The following is a 20109-nucleotide window of genomic DNA, read 5'->3' as shown; positions in this document are numbered from 1 at the left end:
TGGGCTTTTGTTTTGGGCCGGGCTTTTTTTCCGCATCTCTACCGACATGATACGAAATTAGAAAGTTATTTTAGTTCAATTTTTCGCTTTTATGGCATTACAACAAAACTGCAATAAAACGACAAACCTATTTATTTAATTTCGACGGTCGAGAAAATTCTGCGATAAATTAAATTTCTTTTTTATTTTTCTTCTCCATCAATAATTTATCAGATTCCACCACAAATTTAAAATCCCACATGCAGATTTTTCTTAAAAAAAAAAAAAAAAAAAACTTCATCAACTGCACTATAAATTCATGCAAGCTGCAGACCACTTCATCTCATCGTAAAAAATCGAAAAATCCTTAAAACTTTTTGTAATATTCTGTTTTAAGCTGTAATAATATATTATGGCAACCAGTGTTGTTGCTTCAAAAATAGTGAGATTTTTGCCGAAGAAAATGGCGTTCAACCAGCTGCAAGAGTTGCCTGATTCCGATTTGCAGAAGAATTTCGCGCTGAAAATAAATGTGATTGAAAACCTCAAATCTAAGAGAGTTTATACCCCTCGGGCTGTCACGATCGATGCTCCTACGGAGGTAATTTTATTTTTTCGACGATTTTTTTTATATATATACGAGAATATGTCGTGGTGAAATTAAACACGAGATTAGAATATGAAATAAAATACGTGATGAAATGAAATACGAGATTAGAATATGAAATAAAATACGAGATTGGAGTGATAATAGAATGAGTGATCCACGTTGAAACTTTAGGATGAAGTGAAATGTGGCTATTAGTCAATAGCATTAGCAGGTGGCTGCGGATTTTCCCTCCTTATTATCTTCGTTTGAAATTAAAAAATTACTAAAAGTTATGATTCACTTTTAAATTTTTTAGGGTTATTTATAGTTTATAACTCGAAATTCTAGTTTGTAGCCTCGATTTTAATTTAATTTTCGTATAGCCTGAACTATGATAAATTATTATGAATATAGAGCACATTGTCATCGAACAATCGATGTAGTTGAAATCACGCCTGAAAGTTAATGCATCAATAATACCAATTTCTCGACGCGATTCCAACTTCATTGGTGGTTCAATGATGATGGGCTAACTATCGTTGAAATTCTCCTTTAGTGTAAAATACATTAGACTCTGACTTTATGACAATAGGTCATTATTTCATGTATAATTTCTGTAAAAAAAGAGATGTTGTCATAATTTTGATGTGATCGTGATTATAATTGAATAATTTCTCAAAGTTCAAACCTATGTATATATATATATATATATATATATATATATATATATATATATATTGGGTTTTGAGATAATTGCAAAAAAAATAAAAGTAAAAAGTATTGTAATTGCACTACATTTTTTTTTTTAATTTGATATTTTCCTCTTGCTTTTAATATAACAGAAAACATCTCAAAGCGTAAGCAACAGTCCTCTAGCAAACTACGTTCCACTCTTCGTGATGCTCCCTGTAAGTTTAAACACCATAAAAATCTGCAATTATTTATGGATCGGATCGAAGAAAAAGAAAATACGATTAATGATGGTTACATTTTCATGTTATACATCGATATAGTTGGGAGTAGTCACGAGAGAAAACGAATTTCCCGACCAAGAAAAGATGCAGCGGCGGCTGAGGGAGCTGCGAAACGCCGGCGTCGACGGCGTCATGGTGTCATGGTCGACGTCTGGTGGGGTATCATTGAGGCCAAAGGCCCCAAACAATATGACTGGAATTCTTACAAGAAATTGTTCGATCTTGTGCAAAAATCCGGCCTCAGAATCCAGGCCATCATGTCGTTCCATCAGTGCGGCGGCAACATCGGCGACGCCGTCCACATTCCGATCCCGGAATGGGTCCTCGCCGTCGGAGAAGAAGATGAAGACATCTTCTACACCAACAGAGCCGGCATTAGGGACCCTGAGTACCTCTCTCTTGGTGTTGATAGCCTCCCCATCTTTCGGGGACGAACGGCGATCGAGGTACGACTAGTTGTTTTGTTGTCTGGTGGTGGGGATTCTGACTTGGAGGCGTTCAGATGTACAGGGACTTCATGCAGAGTTTTAAAGAGGCGATGGCGGAGTTATTGGAGTCCGGGACGATTATAGACATTGAGGTCGGATTGGGTCCCGCGGGGGAGATGAGGTACCCGTCATATCCCCAAGACCAGGGATGGTTTTTCCCTGGAATTGGGGAATTTCAGGTGGAAGGAATATTTTATTTTGGAATAGAGGATCTCGTTTGTTAGAGTTAGTAATAAATGCTGACCCCTTCTAACATCGGAGTACATGTTATATGCAATGCAGTGTTATGACAAGTACATGAAACAAGACTTTGCGGCCGCCGCGGCCAAAGTAGGGCACCCGGAATGGGATCTCCCGGACGATGCGGGCATGTACAACGACACGCCCGAGAGAACGGGCTTTTTCCGTGCGAACGGGACTTATCTATCTGTGAAAGGGAAGTTTTTCTTGACATGGTATTCGAACAAGTTAATTGAACATGGCGATCAGATCCTCGATGAGGCCAATAAGGTGTTCCAGGGATGCAGAGTCAGGCTTGCTATCAAGGTAATTTTTTTTTTACAATTCAGTCACGTGTATATTTATGATGCCATCTGATATAACGATACGATATTCAATACACATTCCATGTGCTTGATATTAATTTCTCAGGTCTCTGGAATCCACTGGTGGTACACGGACGATAGCCATGCCTGCGAGTTGACATCGGGGTACTATAATGTCAAAGGCAGGGATGGCTACCGTCCCGTGGCCAGGATGATATCCAGACACTACGGTACATTGAACTTCACATGTCTCGAGATGAAAAACACGGAGCAGCCGGTGAATGCTAAATCCGCCCCCGAACAACTTGTGCAGCAGGTTCAACCATTTCTAGAAATCCATGCTAGTATAACTTTTATATATTTTTTTAAGACGTCTTTCAGGTCTTTGATTGATATTATCAATTATATGCAGGTATTGAGCGGTGGATGGGCCGAAAACGTGGACGTGGCCGGAGAAAATGCTCTTCAAAGATATGATCGGAAGGCCTATAATCAAATCCTACTAAATGTTAGGCCAAATGGTGTCAACAAAAATGGTCCACCTAAGTATAAGATGGCTGGAGTCACATACCTTCGATTGACCGATGAATTGTTTGAGTCAAAAAAATTTAAAATATTCAAACAATTTGTGAAGAAAATGCACGCGGATATGGTAAGAATATTTCCCTTATTTCTTTCATTATTTAGAATACCTAAAAAAAAAATGTTGGGCCGTCTGTGGTTTGGGCCGAGAGCCCAATAGTCAAACAACATTCAAAGCGAACAATATATTATGCTTCGTATGCGGTGACATATTTCCCTCGTCTCATTTCAATAGACTTTAATGTTCAAATATGAATGTTAAAAAATGAGTAGATTATAATAAAATATTTTAAAAAAACTTATTGTTTTTAGAGTATATTTGTCAAACAAGCATGAGAGAGAATGACCAGTTTTACTTAATGTAAATAGTGAATTATATTAAATAGTGTTTATTATGTATTGAATTTTCATTTTAATTAGTGACCTGTTGAAAAAGAACAAGATAACCCACTAAAATAGGACGGACATCGTATTAATAGTTATATTTCTTGTTTCGAACTAATTATACATCTGGCTCCTTATTACAGGAATACTCACGGGAAATGACGGATGTGCCCGTGTTGCAGAGATCGAAGGCGAAGATTCCAATTGAGAAACTTCTAGAAGCTACGGAACCAATCGAGTCGATTTCATGGGACAGCGAAACTGACATGAGCGTGGGAGGCGCTTTGGCTGATTTTTTGGACAATATATTGGACAAATTCCTTTCTATACTAAAATAAGTTGCATGAGCTCGTGCAAGTTTAATTATGAGAAATTTACGGTTGTATTGTAATTTGTAAATAATCGAATCCCCGATGGGATTTAATGAGTTTGATTATACTAAATAAATATTCATCTCCTATTTAAAATATTTTAATATGCAATACCTGCGTATTCATTATATAAATTACTTAACATATGATATATTGATGTGTTATTAATAAATAAAGAATTTGTGCGTAGAGAAAGTATCCACAAAAATTCTTCCATGTGAAAAATAATGTAGAAATAGTAGCCATTTCTTACATTAATACCTTTACGCACACAAAAAATTCTTATTATTCATGTAGCAGTGTAACTTACATTGTTATACGAAATTATAAATTCATATAACAGTGTAAATGACATTGTTACACGAATTATACGAAATTTCTTATGTAATCATCGAATTTTTCTTGTAATGGTATTAAGTAAAAAAAAAAATTACTATTTTCATAATTTTATCCACATGACTATAATTTCTTATTATTATATGTCATTGGCTACTATAGATATTGCCTTTATCTAGGACAACAAAAAAAGCACAATATCAAACTCCATACTTCCTCCGTAGACGACAAGTGTGATTTTTTTTTCATTTTCGTCCGTCCACAATAAATATAGTTTTTCTAATTTAAGACATACACCCTTATATTTTACCCAGTTTACACGCAAAATTTATAAAAACTCATCTCATAAACTATTTATTGATTACCTAACAAATTAATTAATTGGGTGTGATTATTTCTCCACTTTATACATATTTTTAATATTTTGTTAAAATTCGTGTCCTCTTCTCCGCACAACAATTATACAATTATAGTGAACAGATGAAGTATTTAATTAGGAAGAAAAGTATTGGTAAAAGCAAATAATAAAAAAATGAAAACCCCAAAAATTCTGCAGATTTCCACTAAAAAGAAACGAATTCCCAATCAAAGTCAAGCACGAAGTCCAAAACCTTCATCGAGAAGAAAATCGAGCAACAAAACTAGCAGGTAAAGTTAGAAAAAAAAAAAGGATGAAAAGACAAAAGAGTGAGACATAGACATTACTTGGGACCTACAAAGAAAAAACAACAAAAAAAGATGAAACATTTTTGAAAAGTGAAAAAGAAAAAGAAAATAATTAAAGAGGTTTATAGTTAATTAATCAAGTGTTCGAAGTTGCAGTAACATAGTATGCGACGGCGAAGAGGGCGTGAACCATGCATAGTATGCCGCCGATCGACAAGAAATGGTGGTGCGTGAAGCCGCACGACGCCCTCGATTTGTGGTTCGATATTATTCCGATCACGAGCATCGACAGCCCCACGGCCAGGATGATCCTGCATGCAGGGGCGGAGTTAGGATTTTAAAAAATTGGACGGACGAAATTATATTTTTGTATTTAAAAAATGAAGATATATATAAGAAATTGATAAAAAATTATAAAAATCCCACTTAAATATAATACTCCCTCCGTCCACCAATTCAAGGCCTACTTGCCTTTTTGGGACGTCCACAAAAACAAGGCCTACCTATTTTTGGTAAGTTTTTATTCATTATTTAATCAAAAAAAGTCAAAGATTCTTTACAAAAAAGTGGGACCCTTTATCCACTCAACTAATAAAAATACATTTTTTCTTAAAAAGTGGGACCCTTTCTCCACTCAACTAATAAAAATACACTTTTTCTTAAAACCCGTGTTTTTCCCCTAGGCCTTTAATTGGTGGACGGAGGGAGTAACTCATTTTTTTACTCGCGCGAATGCTGAGTCGAATTTGGGCAAACCTGTTATAATCACTCGAGCTACTACTTTAAACGAGGTCGTCTATTTGATACTTTTGGAGCCAAGATGATTGTTTTCAAATATGATCACAGAAGATCAGATAAAAATTTGTGTGAGATCGTCTGACGAGTCAAGAACTATATGAGACAGGGTCACATGATCAAGCTCGTATGTAGTGGTATTTTCGTAAATTTACTAGTGTTTTTATATAGTATTCAGATTTGGATCATAATTTGTGTGATGGTTTTATTTAATTTATCTAACTATCTTATACAAGACTGTCTCTTGGATAATTGAATGAGGGAATGTTTGATTTGATGGATATAACTAAAAAACATGACTTTCGAACTTCTCATTTGAAAACAAGTACACCTTTCATTTTATTAAAGATAGCTCACTTTTTTTTAGACCAAGATTAAGGAGAATGTGTAAATGAATAAAAATAGTAGGACCATTTTTTTATGAGTTAAATATTGTCTTTTATGAAAATAGATATCTTTAATGGGACAAAGAGAGTAATTACTTTCAGAAACATGACTTCCCTACTCAATGCTTATGCCTAAGCACTAAAGCTTCAAGAATTGTCTAATATAACTACAAGGGCCTAAAAACCTCAACCAAAACCAACATAGCAATATAACAGAATAATGTCAGTTTCTATCGGATTTCAACCCTATATATATAAGTAGAAATAAAATCATAAATATATGAAAATTCATACAAGGAAAAATAATGTAAAATTAAAAATATATATATAATAGTAGAAAAAATCGTTACTCCCTATAATAGGCTCACTTCTTTTCGGCACGGAGATTAAAAAACTTACTTTTTAGGAAAAAAGTGGTCTGTTCCACATCAATTAAGTAAAAAAAATTTACTCAAAATGAAAAAAGCGCCTATTCTAATAGGACGTCCCAAAAAAAAAACAAGTCTACAGTAGAACAGAGGGAGTAGTACTTACCAAGTGAAAATAAGGCATGCAATGGACAATTGCTTGGTGGGAGAGGCTTTCTCAATCTCTTCTTGAGTGCAAACACTGCAGCCTCCAAGCAAGTTAGCCAAAACATGAGCTATTCCAAGAAGACTTGCTGCTGCTAACCCTAATATATATGCATCATGGCTTGGCTCCTTGCACTCAAATATCCACAGCCTCAAATGCTTCTCCTAAACACATTAAATTATTACTATTATACTAAAAAAAAAAAAAAGTTTTCTTGATTTTCTACAACTTAGAAGAAAGCTTCAATTTGTGCAAGATAACCTGGTTTTGAGCTGCTTCTGCTTTGATCCCAAGAATCCCACCAACGACGTCGAGTGCAACGATCAAGAGGCAGGCGAAAATGCCGATGAATTTCCCCATTTTTATGCAGTTTTTGGAGTGATGGTGAAGAAGCTTTGGAGAGGGGATTAAAGGAGTGAATGTAGGTAGATATGTTAGTGTGTGTGGATGTGTTTTGAAAAAGCCTCTTTTGTCAACATAGTGATAGTGGTGACTTTATTTCTTGATAGTACTTTTTTGTAGTTAAATGGTTTTGATATTCTTTGCTTCGAGCCCTTGGGATTCTTTTCAAATGGGAAGAAGAAAAGGTGTGTTTAGTTTTGAGCATCTATTCTTTGCTAAAGTTATTCTCTGCATATGCATGGGGTTTTTTACTTTTGACTTTTTTGTAACTTTTTCTATGAGTAATTTTTTTGAAATTGTTTGTCCAGATGGAGTTTGGATCGAATGATGGGGAAAATCCTTTAATTTATTCTCGTGTTTTAATAGTATATTATCTTTAAAAACTAGCATGATATGAGTATATTGTGACATTAAAGATTGATGAAAATATTGACATGGCCAAATCTAATCTAATGGAGTAATATTGAGACACGACATCAATAAAACTTATTTATGGCTGAATTATAAAGGGTTATTGGAGCATAAATACACTAATTTGGATCAATTTTGATTTTTAATATGAATTTTAAAACGTGTCAAAAAATACACCTGTTTGTAGTAGTTTTAACATGAAATCTATTTACTTTATAAATGCAACTCTATACGAATCAAAATAAATGTCTTACAATTTAATATAATCCGACAATTTGAATTCCTATTAAAATTACTACAATCTGATTTGTCCACTTCAGCATTCTGACATGCTAAATAAGCTTTATTTTGATCGAAAATAAAATTCGTATTAAAAATTTTATATAAAAAATTTAGTGTATTTTTTAACACTTTTATAATTCATGTTAAAAATCAAAATTGGTGTATGAATAAACAATGATTACAGATTTTAGCTCAATAAAAAGGTAGGCAAGTCTTGATGACAAGAATGTTTATAACTTTTCAAGATATTGCCTTAATTTCATTTAACTCACAAAAAATGACTAAACAGATAAATAACAATTTTCTACTAACATTATTCACATTCAAAATGCTCCTAAGTAACAAAAGAAGAAAACACTAAAAAAAGGACAGAGAAAAGCAATGGCAATTTATATTTTTTTTTTTTTCTTTTGCCATTTTCCATTAATAAAAAGAGCAAACACTATGACCCAAGAATGAATGCAAATTACAAGACCTAAAAATGAGAGTGTGTTGCTTTGCTGCTGTACACAAGAATTAAAAGCGCAAACAAAATGATGCCTCAAGAGGAATCGCAGCACCTAAAAAACACGACTATCTAATACACTACACAGCCATTTTTAACCAACGAATCCTCAAAAAGCATTGCCTGCAAAAATTTCACCTATCCCACGTCGCCTGGTAAATAGAAGGCCTGTGCCTTAACCACTGCACCATCTCTCGATCGATCGAGCCCTTGTGCAACGCAGCGTCCAGCGTTGGACTCCCCACGAATTTCAACGAGCTCTTGAACGACCATATCCGGTCCTTCGGCCAAGGTCTCTGGGGCTGCTTCTCCTGCCAGGTTAGAAACAGGAGATTTTGCATTCAACCATATTGTTACTAATGGAAAAAAGTAAATGTTTGTGTCTCGTGTGAGATGGGCACGCGCAGGACTCACCATGATAGAGAGCATAAACTTCACCATCCTTGGACCATAGACGCGCTGGCGTGATGGCTTTTGGATTTTCGCGTAGAAAGAGCCAACATCGGGTAAAGACAAGCAGCCTCGACCTGCTTTGGCCAGGGCGGCATCTGGTTCAGCGTTTTGATTGTGCCAAAAAATTAGCTGTCCTAAACAATATGTCTCGCCGTATGTTTTGCAGTATTCGTGAACGCCAGAACCCAACTTGTCAGCATACTTTGGACCAAGGTCGAGCGGAGTAATGTAAACAGGTGGCGAAGTTACTCTCTTGTATTCCTGCAAGAGGCAAACTAAATCAAAAGAAAGAAAAAGGACACTCCACTTAAATGAATGGTCCATTGTGCTGAGGTTACTCACTCTAATCCTAAAGAAGCACTTTGTATGAGCATATACGTGTATCAAATCGGCAGCAGCATCATGCCGACTCTTATAAGTACAAGGAAGATTCCGGACCTCATCCCTCAACCTGAAATGGGTAAATACATTGTATTATATATCAAAAGGGAGTGATCCGACCTTGAGATGCTTAGCCTCAGTTCACAATGCTTACCATAATAGAGACTTCCGAAGCTTCGTCTCTGGATTATCAGAACCAGAAGGATCATGAGCATTAATCTTGACCTTGAGATCTCTCAATGTAACATCTTCTGTATGAGGAGCCATGCACTGAATAAGTTCCTCCACTAACGACCCTTCTCCTCTCCAGAGGTATGAAACTGCTTCTTCAGGGCTAAGCCTTTCAAGTGGAGGCGGGGCATTCTTTGGGTCGCCAAAAACACATCTCATAACATATCTCACCTGTACGAATTTGGCATCAAACTTCTTAAACTCATGCATTCATCTATCCAATAAAACATTATAAACTCACAGCCCCATCCACCCAACTCCTATAACTAATAATCAAATAGTTTCTAGGCTCTTCCATGGAATGAAGAAGGAAAGAAGGAACATGCTAACAAAAAAGGAAGCAGCTGTACCTTGTCGATTGTAAGAGCCAAATTCTGGAGCCTTTGATTGTACACACCCTCCGCCTTTAACAATTAAAAGTCAATTAATGAGCCACATATCAAAATCCATATCCTTGTATAGCTGCTAAGATAAACAACCACAGAGCAGAAACAAGAAAATGTGAGAAATTTAAAGAGAGTTGGCGGATATATACCTGAATTTCAGCGTCAGTCTTTTCAAGCTCCATGTTCACTTCAGCAAAAAATCTCTTCTTTTCCTCTATATTATGCTTAAGAATCTCATTAGGGAGTTTCGTCCTTTCAAAATTGATGAATCTCACCTAAGATAAGAGATCCAATTATCAAAACACGGCCTGGAACCTTTCATTTTAGCAAGAATATAAAGAGAATGAAGCATACCAAGCGGGCTGAGTAGGCAATCAGCCAATCAGGCAACCCACCAAGCAAACAACTCCCAAGTCCAGCTTTACCCAGCTCAATATAATCTTCCTCAGTCACCGAATTCAGTTCACAAGCCTCTAGCAGCAACCGGTGCCGTTCAAGTAATCCATGATGCTCTTTCAGCACCTAGAATCCAAAATAATCAGGTTCAATGCAGAAACCCGAGCCATAGCCAGAAACTAATAAAACAAAATACCTAAGGAATTGATAAAAGCTATCAACTTAATGAAATTAATCAAATCTTATACCTTTTGGAAAGCCCCTTCACCAGTCAGATTCAGATAACTCCCACGGCAAACCTGGTTGCCACATAAACAAACTGAAGCTTCGTACTCTTCCTTACTCTGCAGAATTCAATTGTTACCCACCAAAGTAAGAAGGAAAAGTAAAATCTCATACACAGCCATTGCTTTGCAATTCACTGACCTCAGTAACAGAATTATAGTCAAACGTGATCTCTTCGCCATAAGCAATTGGTCTTACAGAATAGATACCAATCTGGTACTGACCATCAACAGCAGTGACCCTGTTGTCACAGTTAGTAATATATCAATAATCCCTTAAAAATAAAATCCTAATGCACTATACAGGTTTTAGCGTACATATACCAACAAAGTTATTTATTTCCTTATTAACAGTAATATTCCCTTTCTCATTCAAGTAACAAACGATTTTCATCGCAAAATAAGACTTATTAACTGCCCCAAACGATGTATAACAACCGAGTACATACTTTGCTTCACAATTAGGCCTGCAGGAGTGACAAATCCGACTTGCATAGTTCGCCTTGTGCATTGCGTCGACAACTACTAAATCATACCCATCAGCATCACCCTGCATTCAAAGATTTAGTGTAAACCCAAGATTCAATGGATCAAGGGGTTGACAGATAAAGAAATGCAATGTTGCAAGCCATAAAGTAAGGTCCACAAAAAAGTGCTCCATTGAGTTTTTCAATTTGGACTTTGCAGGGAAAAAGTGATTGCCACTCACATATTTAGGCTTTATTTTTCCGAAAATGGCACTATGACATCAAAGGGGACACAAAGCTAAAGAACACTTAACACAAATAAGACCCTATAGGCTATAAACTGTCTTCTCATCCCTGAACTAAATTTTCTGCTCACAATTCCACAACTCTCATATATCCCAGAGAACATAATAAGACATTAGACATTAAAACCCAGTATCTCTTTTAGACAAGGACTATTGCACTTTTATTGCCACAAGTTACGCTATATGCAGCATGAATCACAAACCAATAGCCTGCATGGGCATTCACAACATTTCCTATTGTTACCAATCAGCAAGAAGATAACTTATTTTAACAGTGCAGATTTGGAGATAACAGAAGCATGATCAAAATATGATGAGAAAATGATAACAAAATTTGCAATCAAACGTAGGATACCTTCGGCCTCTCAAGATATATGTTATAGAACTCTGGGGCAGGATCGTTATTGTTCTTTTGCAGAGCACGGATACCATCTTGTTTTTCAAACCATTTCCAAGTAGGATAAACCTATGCGCAAAAGAAGAAAAACTCGTCAAAATATGAACAAGAGCAAAATAAAAGGCTTGTACAATAGGTTAGTGGCATAACAAAGAGAAAATGAAGATTCATTGCCCAAGTTCATGGCTATAAGGAAAAACCATACTTATATCAATTGCAAGTAATCACTAGAAGGATGAGATATTAAAATGAAGCATTACCTCTCCCAGAAATTCAACGACAAAGTCATCTTCACTGAAACCACCCTCCTTGTTGCACACTACTCCAAGACCCTGGTCAGAAAAGCACCATCAGAGGGCATGGACTAGGAGAGTGAACTTGTGTACATGCAATCAAGAAGAAATTAACAATCTATGGTACAAAAATAAGTCGGTGTGCCTAACCTTTCTATAAGCAACATAGTTGTCCTCTGGGCGACTATCGATGGCCTTCAGCATAAACTGGCAGATACGCATGAGTCTTCTGTCTCCATTTTCATCAGCAGTGACCAGTATCTCTTCAAATACAGGCTTCAAAGGATACACCATAGGAGTGTTCCCAGTACCAGTAAAGTTCCTGACTTGCTTGTTAAGAGTACGAAGGAGAACTTCTTCAATGAACAGATGTTTATCAACAAGCGACCAATCTGATTCATCCGGCATTGAATCAAGCAGAAGATTATGAGTGTATGGATCGATACCGTAAACTTCCTGTTCTAAGACCTCATCCCCCAGGGATTTCCTGGGTTTGTAATCCTTCACCTCAGGAATTTCCATATCAGACTCCTCAGTGCCATTTCTCTGTGCAGAAAGCTTCTCGTCATAGTCTTCAGGTAAAGAAACCTGCATTTTTCTTCTCACTTCCTCCTCATCCGCTACAATGACATAGTGATCAATAACTTCATACTTCCTTGTGACAGGGGGTACAAGACTAGCCTTTGTCATGCGAGCACCCCATTCACGCTCATCAGCATAGGAATCAAGCCCATCATCAAGTGTGAAAAATGAGTCCCCTCTAGACTCTTTGCTAGCACCTCCTGATGGTGATTCTAAATCACTTTCTGTATCAGATGCAGTACTCTCACTTTCTGTGATACTTGCATTGGAAGATCTATCCATGTCATCAGATGTATCACTTCCTGAATCCAAAGATTTTTTGTATAGTTTGGATAATCGCCTTCTGATTTCTCGATCAGAAGCACAATCTCCAGAGTCCAAAAGCCCATTCATGAACAGGCTGCCATTGCTTCTGTATGAATGTTTCCTTTCAGACCCTTTGTTCAGGTTCTTCTTATATTTTGAGGAAGCAAATGAAAAGCCAGGAGGCGAATCATCTTTCCAGGATCTCATAACCTCATCTCTTGTATATTCTACCTTTGAACCTTTATCCAAACTTGTAGCTAGTTGAATAAACAACGTTACAATGCGATTCATGTCTCTAGCATCAACCCTAGTTTTAGCTCTGGAATGACAAGTCAAATTCAAAATAAGACTCAATTAGACAGTAGAAGCATTATGATTAGCTTGAACATTTAGACAGCAGTCAGTGTTCCTTTAAATTTCTCATAAGAGACCAACATGAACTAAATCTCATAGCAAATATAAACTATTCATGAACCAATCCAGTAATAACATTTATTGGCTAAGACTTAGCCAATAAATGTTATTAACAGATAGCTTATGTTTCAGCCACACATATTTTTATCAGTATTTCTTAAAATAGACAGTATATCTAAGCTGTGGCATCAAACCAAAAAGACCTCATCAGCCATCATTTCTAAAATACAAAGAGGGTTTAGAGAGCCACTTATGCCAATCTACACATACGCGAACACAATAAATATGATGACCTGCCTCATCTGTTGCACAATTTTCTCTGACTCGCGCCAGAAGCCAAAGTCGTGCAGAGCAAAGGTGAATATAAATGAATGTTTAACATGACTTACTTAATTGCATCCTTGCACATACGACTGATGTCATCTTTGATAGCGTTCAATCCACGTCTGGTATAATACCCATTTCTTATTCTTCCCTCAATATCAGCAACCTGAAGAAAATCTCAAAATTATATATCAAGCTATACATATCAAGTACCAGCAGGAAATCATAGATAATCAGAAAAATAACCAGAGAAAAAATGTAATCAATACCTTGGGCTCAAAAAACTCGATGGAATTCTCATTCATGATATCTCGTAAACTTGTAGCAACATATTCCTCCATTCTCCTAAACCCGTTTCCAGCCTTCTTAATAGCCAAACGCCTCAATTGAGCATCCCTAGAGAGGATGGATGAAGACTTCCGGGCATCAAAGAGCTTCGACCGTTTATATAAGCTTCGCCGGAATAACTGGTTTGCAGAGTCCCTCTTATCTGAACTTTCTAAATACTCTTTCAGTCCACTCGATTCGTCCATATGATTAGAAGTTGATATGTTCCTATCAGTTAGGTGATTAAGGCTCCGGATTTTCAAATGGGCATTTCGGCTCTTGACCCAATTAATATTAGGAAATTTTGAAACCAAATCTTCGAACTGGGTGCAACCTCTAATATCTATAGATGACAAAAAAGGTAATGACTGAAGAAGTTCCTCAAGTATGCCAGCAGTAATGCCGGTACAACCACGTAATATTAAGGAAGTTATTTTTCCTTCCTTGTAATCATTCTGCAGAATAAAATATAAGTCAGACTTGCAACATACCAAGCTAATAAGCTATAACGAGCCTTCAAGATCTCATCATTTAAATTTCCATCCAATGTAAAGAAAAAAGAAATACAAAAGTAAAATATGTCCACAAATGCACAATTCAAGAATAAGTTACCATTATTTTCAAGATGGTGGAGTCGGAGCAGTTGGGTCCAATAGAACAAAAGTCAATCTGTTTAGAAATATCTTTGTAATATTTGACCACCGATCGCCAATGCTTGCACGTCAAGGTAGCATAAAAAAGAGACTTAACATCAGCTCTAAGAAAATGAAATATCCGGGCCAGAATATTGCCATCAAGCAGATCCCAGCTTCCCCTCTCTAGCTCAGAATCCACTTCATCTCCTTTTCTGAACGAAACATCAGCACATAACTCATCAAATTCACAATTATTGTTCTGAAGGCTTAGCACATCCTCATCCGTCTCAAACTCCTCTTCGATCCCATCTATCCTAGCTCTTTTGCTTGCACGGAAGTGATCTGCAACATTAGTTCAGAGGAAATTTTCACAAAGTGTTATCATAAACATAAGCTATATACATGCAAATGACAGTAAGATAAGTCAGGGGCTTTCCCATAATGCAGTTTCAGAGCTACAGAACGGAAAAAACTAACCATAGAAAGAACAAAAACAAGTAATGAAAGTTGATAGTTAACTTTTTTGGTCTTTCTCTTGGACCATTTTAGTATCTTTTTTATATTACCAAAAGTACACCAAATAATGAAATAATAGAACATTGTGCAAAAGCAAATAAAATAGAGAGATCAATACCAGAACTGTAAATATGTTTCTCAATCTCTTTTTTTGGCTGTCTGGCACTGATCCAAGGATCAAGAACTTCATTAATGGCAGCTGCAAACTCCCGGCTCTTGTATGACTTCATTACCAATTCATGAAGCCTTCCTCGAGTATATCCAATAAATTGGGGATGTAGGCCGTGGAATCTATTGACTGTTATCTGGTCTCTATCCAATACACCACCACTTGCTTCCGAAAGCAAAGTTGAACTAGTTGCAGCCTCCTCATGCTTTATAGTTCCAGAAGGCTCAGATGAGACAGTCACTGGAACCCAAATTTTATCTTGCTTTCTGAAGACACTGGTGTGCTTCCGTATGACACCTTGATCTGCCATTATCTGAAGCTCTGAGAATGATAGAGGTCCCCGTTCATGTCCAGCACCATCAAAGAAGTACCAATCTCCCAAATGCAATCTCAATTCATCAAGCTTGTAAAGACGGTCCTTTGGCATACTGACAAGTGCACTATCCTTACTAGAATCGTGTGAGTCTTGTTCATGGGCACTCTTACAGGGACCATCTTCAGATGATTGCTTTATGTCACTACTTGTGGAATATGGGCGCGAAGACCTTGAAGAGAATCTTTCTTTTCTAACTTTTACACGGGATTCGGATACAAATGAACCATGGTCCTTTACCACACAAGCATTTATCCTAATCACTGGAAGCATCAGTCCTCTGACCCCCCTGGGAAGGACAGGTTTATTTTGGGAAGGTCTGCTTGTAGCACTGAGATCATTCAACTCATCAGGAGAGGTGAAAGCCCATGGTGGCAAGTCAAGTCTTCGACCCTGAGAAGGGTGGTATAAGTCATCCTTTTGCTCCCACCTGGGGTCTTCACAACCAGACTTGGGCATCTGACATAAGGGATAGCCATCATTGAGAACAATCTTTCTCTTCCAAGATCTATCTAGAGTAGTTTCATCACTTCTCTTCCAATCACACCCCCTGCACACCCATTGGCTGAAGAAACTTTCACCAGTATCATTATAATCCAGTGCATTATCCCTTTCCAACGAGGAAAGTACAGTAGGTCTTGATTCTTCAGCATGAAGTTCAGAACCACTATCTTCAAAATGCTCATCCACATCCTTTTGGTGCCATGTAAAACCTATCAATGCCAAACAAAACTCCTTGAGTTACAAGCAAACAAGACAATTCTGGATCACCACATAGGCTGCATCAAAAAAACTCTTAGCATACATTGAAAAAATAAAATAAAAAGGTACCTTGTGATTTCCACCATCTCTCCCAGTCCTCATGCTCTGATGAAATTTGCAGCAGTTCTGCAAGAAACACATAGAAGATAGAACATTCATCAAATGAAAAACATAACTACCAAATAGATAATTAAATTTCAACTTTCAAGTAGACAAAACAGAGACTACAGACTGAACCGAAACCTTATACAATACCACATGTAATAAAGGTTTTTAAATTTAAATTTTCTTATAAGAAAAAAGTTGTTATATTTAAATCGTGCATTTCAGCACAGATTGGAAAGAGGTAAAAATTAAAATCCAGCCCTTTGACTCATGTCAACACCAACTGACATTTCACGAGCTATTTTATTTTTTAAAAAAATGTGGGGAGAAACCAGTTTTTTGAGACAAGCTACATAAGATATGTTCATACCAGTAAGCATCTCGACTTCCTTGCCGGGAATTAGTGTGACACCCTCTAGGAGTGCTCCAACTCTATCATTGATATGAAAATCTTCTACAGACTTGGAAATGACCAATATGTCCTCAGAGCAGATTATCTGATTTGAAGAAGAGACGGGTAATTCTTCATTACTGGATATTTCGTTTCCATTATCTGCCAATAGATTACCAGGAGCCTCAGGAGGACAGACAAGTTGAGTAACTGTGTCTGGAACAACAGAATGGAAGTTCACAGTAACCAACGGTGAAACCGCTTTTTCAACAGTTACCCACCTGTCACTTTCCAAGTGTTTGATCAAATGATCTGATACAAGATAGCCCTCTTCAAGAAGTGTTTTGAGATCAGACAACTTGGAAGGCCCGTGTTCGACACCAAAGTGGTCCAGGTAATACCACTTCCCTGCGACTGCATTTGCCACTTGCGGGACATGAGGTGGAGTGTTACAGATGTCCATGTCTTCTTCCATTGATGCTGCTTCTTCAGAAATTCCATTTTCTTGAGACAATTCAACACTTTTAAGCAAAGGACTCTGAGGTAACTCTTCATGGTCCCACGAGGGCCCAGAAATTTTATCTGCGGAGACACTTCTGTTATCAACATTTCCTCCATCTGGTGATTTTTTAGCCAAAAACTGTGACTCCCTTCCACCAGAATCCTTCACCTGACTATGCTTTCCTTCTTGCCCTTTGCTACCATAATGGCCAGGGCGCTTCTCCCCACCTCCAGTTTTGCGATTTGTTTCCCGGTGGTCAGTGTACCTACCTCGATCACGTGGTGACCTCTCCAGCAAAGTTGGAGATCGATCCCTACCATCCCGATTGCGGCCATGGTTGCGAGGGGAGGGTTCCACATGAGCAGGACTTCGGCCCCTATTATCATAGTGACGGCTACGATCATAAGGTGACTTACTTCGATCATACTGGTCGTAGGTTGGCGTACCACGTAGCGCAGGGCTGCGATCCCGGTTATCATGATTGCGGGCCCGGTCATGTGGGGACCGCTCAGAATGATGAGGGCTGTCATTGTGCCTGTCATGAGCTGCGGCTGCTCTAGATGACTCCATATATCTCGAAGGATGCCTTTCAGATGGAATATTTCGAGACGAAGAAGAAGAAGAAGTCTTGTACGGTCTCTCTGTAGCCCTGCCGGAGTAGTGATCCGACGGGAAACCAGGCCGGCCGCCCTCGTCCGATAGCTTTCTGTTTTTCGAACCAGAATACTCGTCGTAGTCAACACGATACTTCCGCTCATTACTATCGAAATCACTACCATGCCGCTTTAAGCGGTTGCCGAAGGAATAGTCTCTTCCATGGCTCTTACTATTGGTGAAGTCATTCTTCAAAGTGCCTTCTTCACCAGTTATTTTGGAGCTGATTTTGGGGGTTTTCTCAGCTTCATATCTGGAAGAGATTTTCCTCAAATTCTGAACACTCCCACCACTTCTGCCGAGTTCCTTCTCACTGGAATACTTACCTGATGAAGGCGACGTCCAATCACGGTCACCTTTCCAGCCCTTTTCTCTAGCAGGAGGAGGAGACCAATCGGATTCACGATCAGCTCTCCATCCCCTTTCCCTAGCAGAAGGGGACGTCCAATCGCGCTCGTTCTTCCATCCTTTTTCCTTAGCAGCATCAAATCTCCGAGCCTTCGAGTAGCCAAAATCGCCAGCCTTGTTCGCAGCATCACTTCTGCACCACCTATCGGGGACAAACTCCCCCTTCTCCAGATCCTCTTTCGAGGAACTCCAATCGTTTTTCTCCCATTCGCCACCACCCTTTCGATACTTCCCAGGGATGAACTCACCCTTCTCAACCTCACTCTTAATTTCATACCTTCTCAACGGTTTCTCAGGAACAAACTCCCCATTCTCAAAGGGAAGGGTCCCCAACTCACCCTCCTCCACTTCATCTTTGTTGTTGTCGTTAGAAACATCATCACTGCCATTCTTCTCAGCAACTTCTCTGTTATTCAAACTGCCAAAATTGTTCGTGCCCAACTCGGTTCCCTTGTACTTTTTCGGCTTCATCTTCTGGTTCACTTTAGCCAACTTGACGGAAGTCTTAGAAACGGAATTGAGCTTGGTGTTGCCATTGGTCTTGCCCCCGCAAATTGCGAACTTCTCCATAATATGCTGTGAAGGGACGCATGCAACACCGCCATCGCCCATGGAATGCCCCAAAATCAATCTTCAGCTCGAGAAAACACGCTTAAATCCAAACCCTAATCCTCTTCTTCTCCGGGGCTATCAATGCTCATACTGCTATCCCCTCGTAGTACAGCCGCGCTAATCCTCCTTCCTCGAACCCCACCTGCGAAAAAGGAACAAAAACAACACCACAATCAATCCACAAAACACAAATTCACCGCACCGTAATCCAGAAACAAGCACGAAGAAATTACCAAGGAAATGCAGAAGGGTTTTTCAATTAAACGGGAAAACAATCCCGCAAATTGAAACAACAGCAGAACACCAACACGGAAATCGCTTTGGAAAGACCGGAATCCCGAAAATGAATTGGGGGCGGAGAATCGTGGTTCGTGGCTAGGGTTTTGAATCTGAAGACTTACGAGTTGGAATTGCGGGAGCAGAGTCGAGGTGGGATCGGAGAAGTAGGCGAGTCGACTGAGTGGACTCGGAAATTGAAGGATTTGAGAGAATTGCAGACACCGGATCGATTGATGAGAGGAAGAATAGCTGAAGACGAATCTCTGTAAATCGATTGTTTTTTTTTCGCTCTGTATTTTCTTTTTATTTGAGCGCTTTTTTTTTTGTTTGTTAAAACAAGTTGAGCGCTTGGGCTTTGGCAATTGGCCCGCGGCGCCGATGTAATATAAATAAATAAATAAATTCGAGGTTTTTCTTAAGTTAATTTTAGTATTTTTTTTAATTTGTTTTATTTATTATAGAAACTATTTTTAAAAATATTAAATTAGAGATTGTGCCTCTCCAATTAAAAGTTTTTGGTTAATGTGGTAAAGTTTGGTTAAAATCCACGTTCATTTTAATTTAGAGTAAAATTTATACTATTAGATTAAAAATAACTCTACCCAAAAAAATAGAAAAATAAGATGAAGAATAAAGACCAATTTTTTCATTTTTCGTTTTTTCAATAATTAACCAATTAAATAAATAAATACTTAAAAAAATAATATAATATATATATATATATATATATATATATATAGTGTGTGTGTGTATTTCTCCTTCAAGAACATGTGATTTTTACATGAGAGGGTCCAGCCCTTTAAGGAGCTCTTAAGTGGTCCTTACTTAGAGAGTCACCAGGATGAAATTTTAAATTTATTTTTCATTTAAATTTTTTTATTGATAGTGT

General features: G+C 37.8%; 3 protein-coding genes across 4 annotated transcripts; 1 reads left to right on the top strand and 2 right to left on the bottom strand.

Moving 5' to 3' along the window:
* The first annotated feature begins 244 nt into the window (after positions 1–244).
* LOC131009208 (beta-amylase) lies at positions 245–4010 on the top strand. Of its 2 annotated transcripts, none has more exons than XM_057936462.1 (8): positions 245–580; positions 1411–1476; positions 1582–1988; positions 2053–2209; positions 2313–2576; positions 2682–2891; positions 2988–3227; positions 3685–4010. In XM_057936462.1, exons 1-8 carry the CDS (start codon positions 392–394, stop codon positions 3877–3879), a joined length of 1728 nt encoding a protein of 575 aa, XP_057792445.1. In that variant the 5' UTR covers positions 245–391; the 3' UTR covers positions 3880–4010. The 2 variants fall into 2 exon arrangements, with proteins under 2 accessions (XP_057792445.1, XP_057792444.1); XM_057936461.1 differs by having other exon boundaries at positions 291–580; positions 2045–2209.
* A 771-nt stretch (positions 4011–4781) lies between these two features.
* LOC131009318 (protein VASCULATURE COMPLEXITY AND CONNECTIVITY) lies at positions 4782–7303 on the bottom strand. Its single transcript, XM_057936617.1, has 3 exons — positions 6930–7303; positions 6630–6832; positions 4782–5225 (listed from the first exon to the last, which is right to left on the bottom strand). The coding sequence occupies exons 1-3, from the start codon at positions 7026–7028 to the stop codon at positions 5051–5053; spliced, it is 477 nt and encodes a 158-aa protein (XP_057792600.1). The 5' UTR covers positions 7029–7303; the 3' UTR covers positions 4782–5050.
* Positions 7304–8134: 831 nt separating this feature from the next.
* On the bottom strand, positions 8135–19579 carry LOC131009190 (histone-lysine N-methyltransferase ATXR3). Its single transcript, XM_057936440.1, has 20 exons — positions 19175–19579; positions 16745–19083; positions 16339–16395; positions 15084–16220; positions 14427–14791; positions 13757–14269; positions 13553–13653; positions 12012–13068; positions 11829–11900; positions 11527–11637; positions 10849–10949; positions 10542–10641; positions 10364–10459; positions 10074–10241; positions 9869–9994; positions 9684–9737; positions 9257–9504; positions 9064–9172; positions 8683–8982; positions 8135–8579 (listed from the first exon to the last, which is right to left on the bottom strand). Exons 2-20 carry the CDS (start codon positions 18939–18941, stop codon positions 8403–8405), a joined length of 7089 nt encoding a protein of 2362 aa, XP_057792423.1. The 5' UTR covers positions 18942–19083; positions 19175–19579; the 3' UTR covers positions 8135–8402.
* Positions 19580–20109: the final 530 nt, after the last annotated feature.

Source organism: Salvia miltiorrhiza, chromosome 2, assembly GCF_028751815.1.
Source record: "Salvia miltiorrhiza cultivar Shanhuang (shh) chromosome 2, IMPLAD_Smil_shh, whole genome shotgun sequence".
NCBI classification, from domain to species: domain Eukaryota; kingdom Viridiplantae; phylum Streptophyta; class Magnoliopsida; order Lamiales; family Lamiaceae; genus Salvia; species Salvia miltiorrhiza.
Note: the sequence above shows the minus strand (reverse complement) of the source record. Positions and strands in the feature narration are given on the sequence as shown.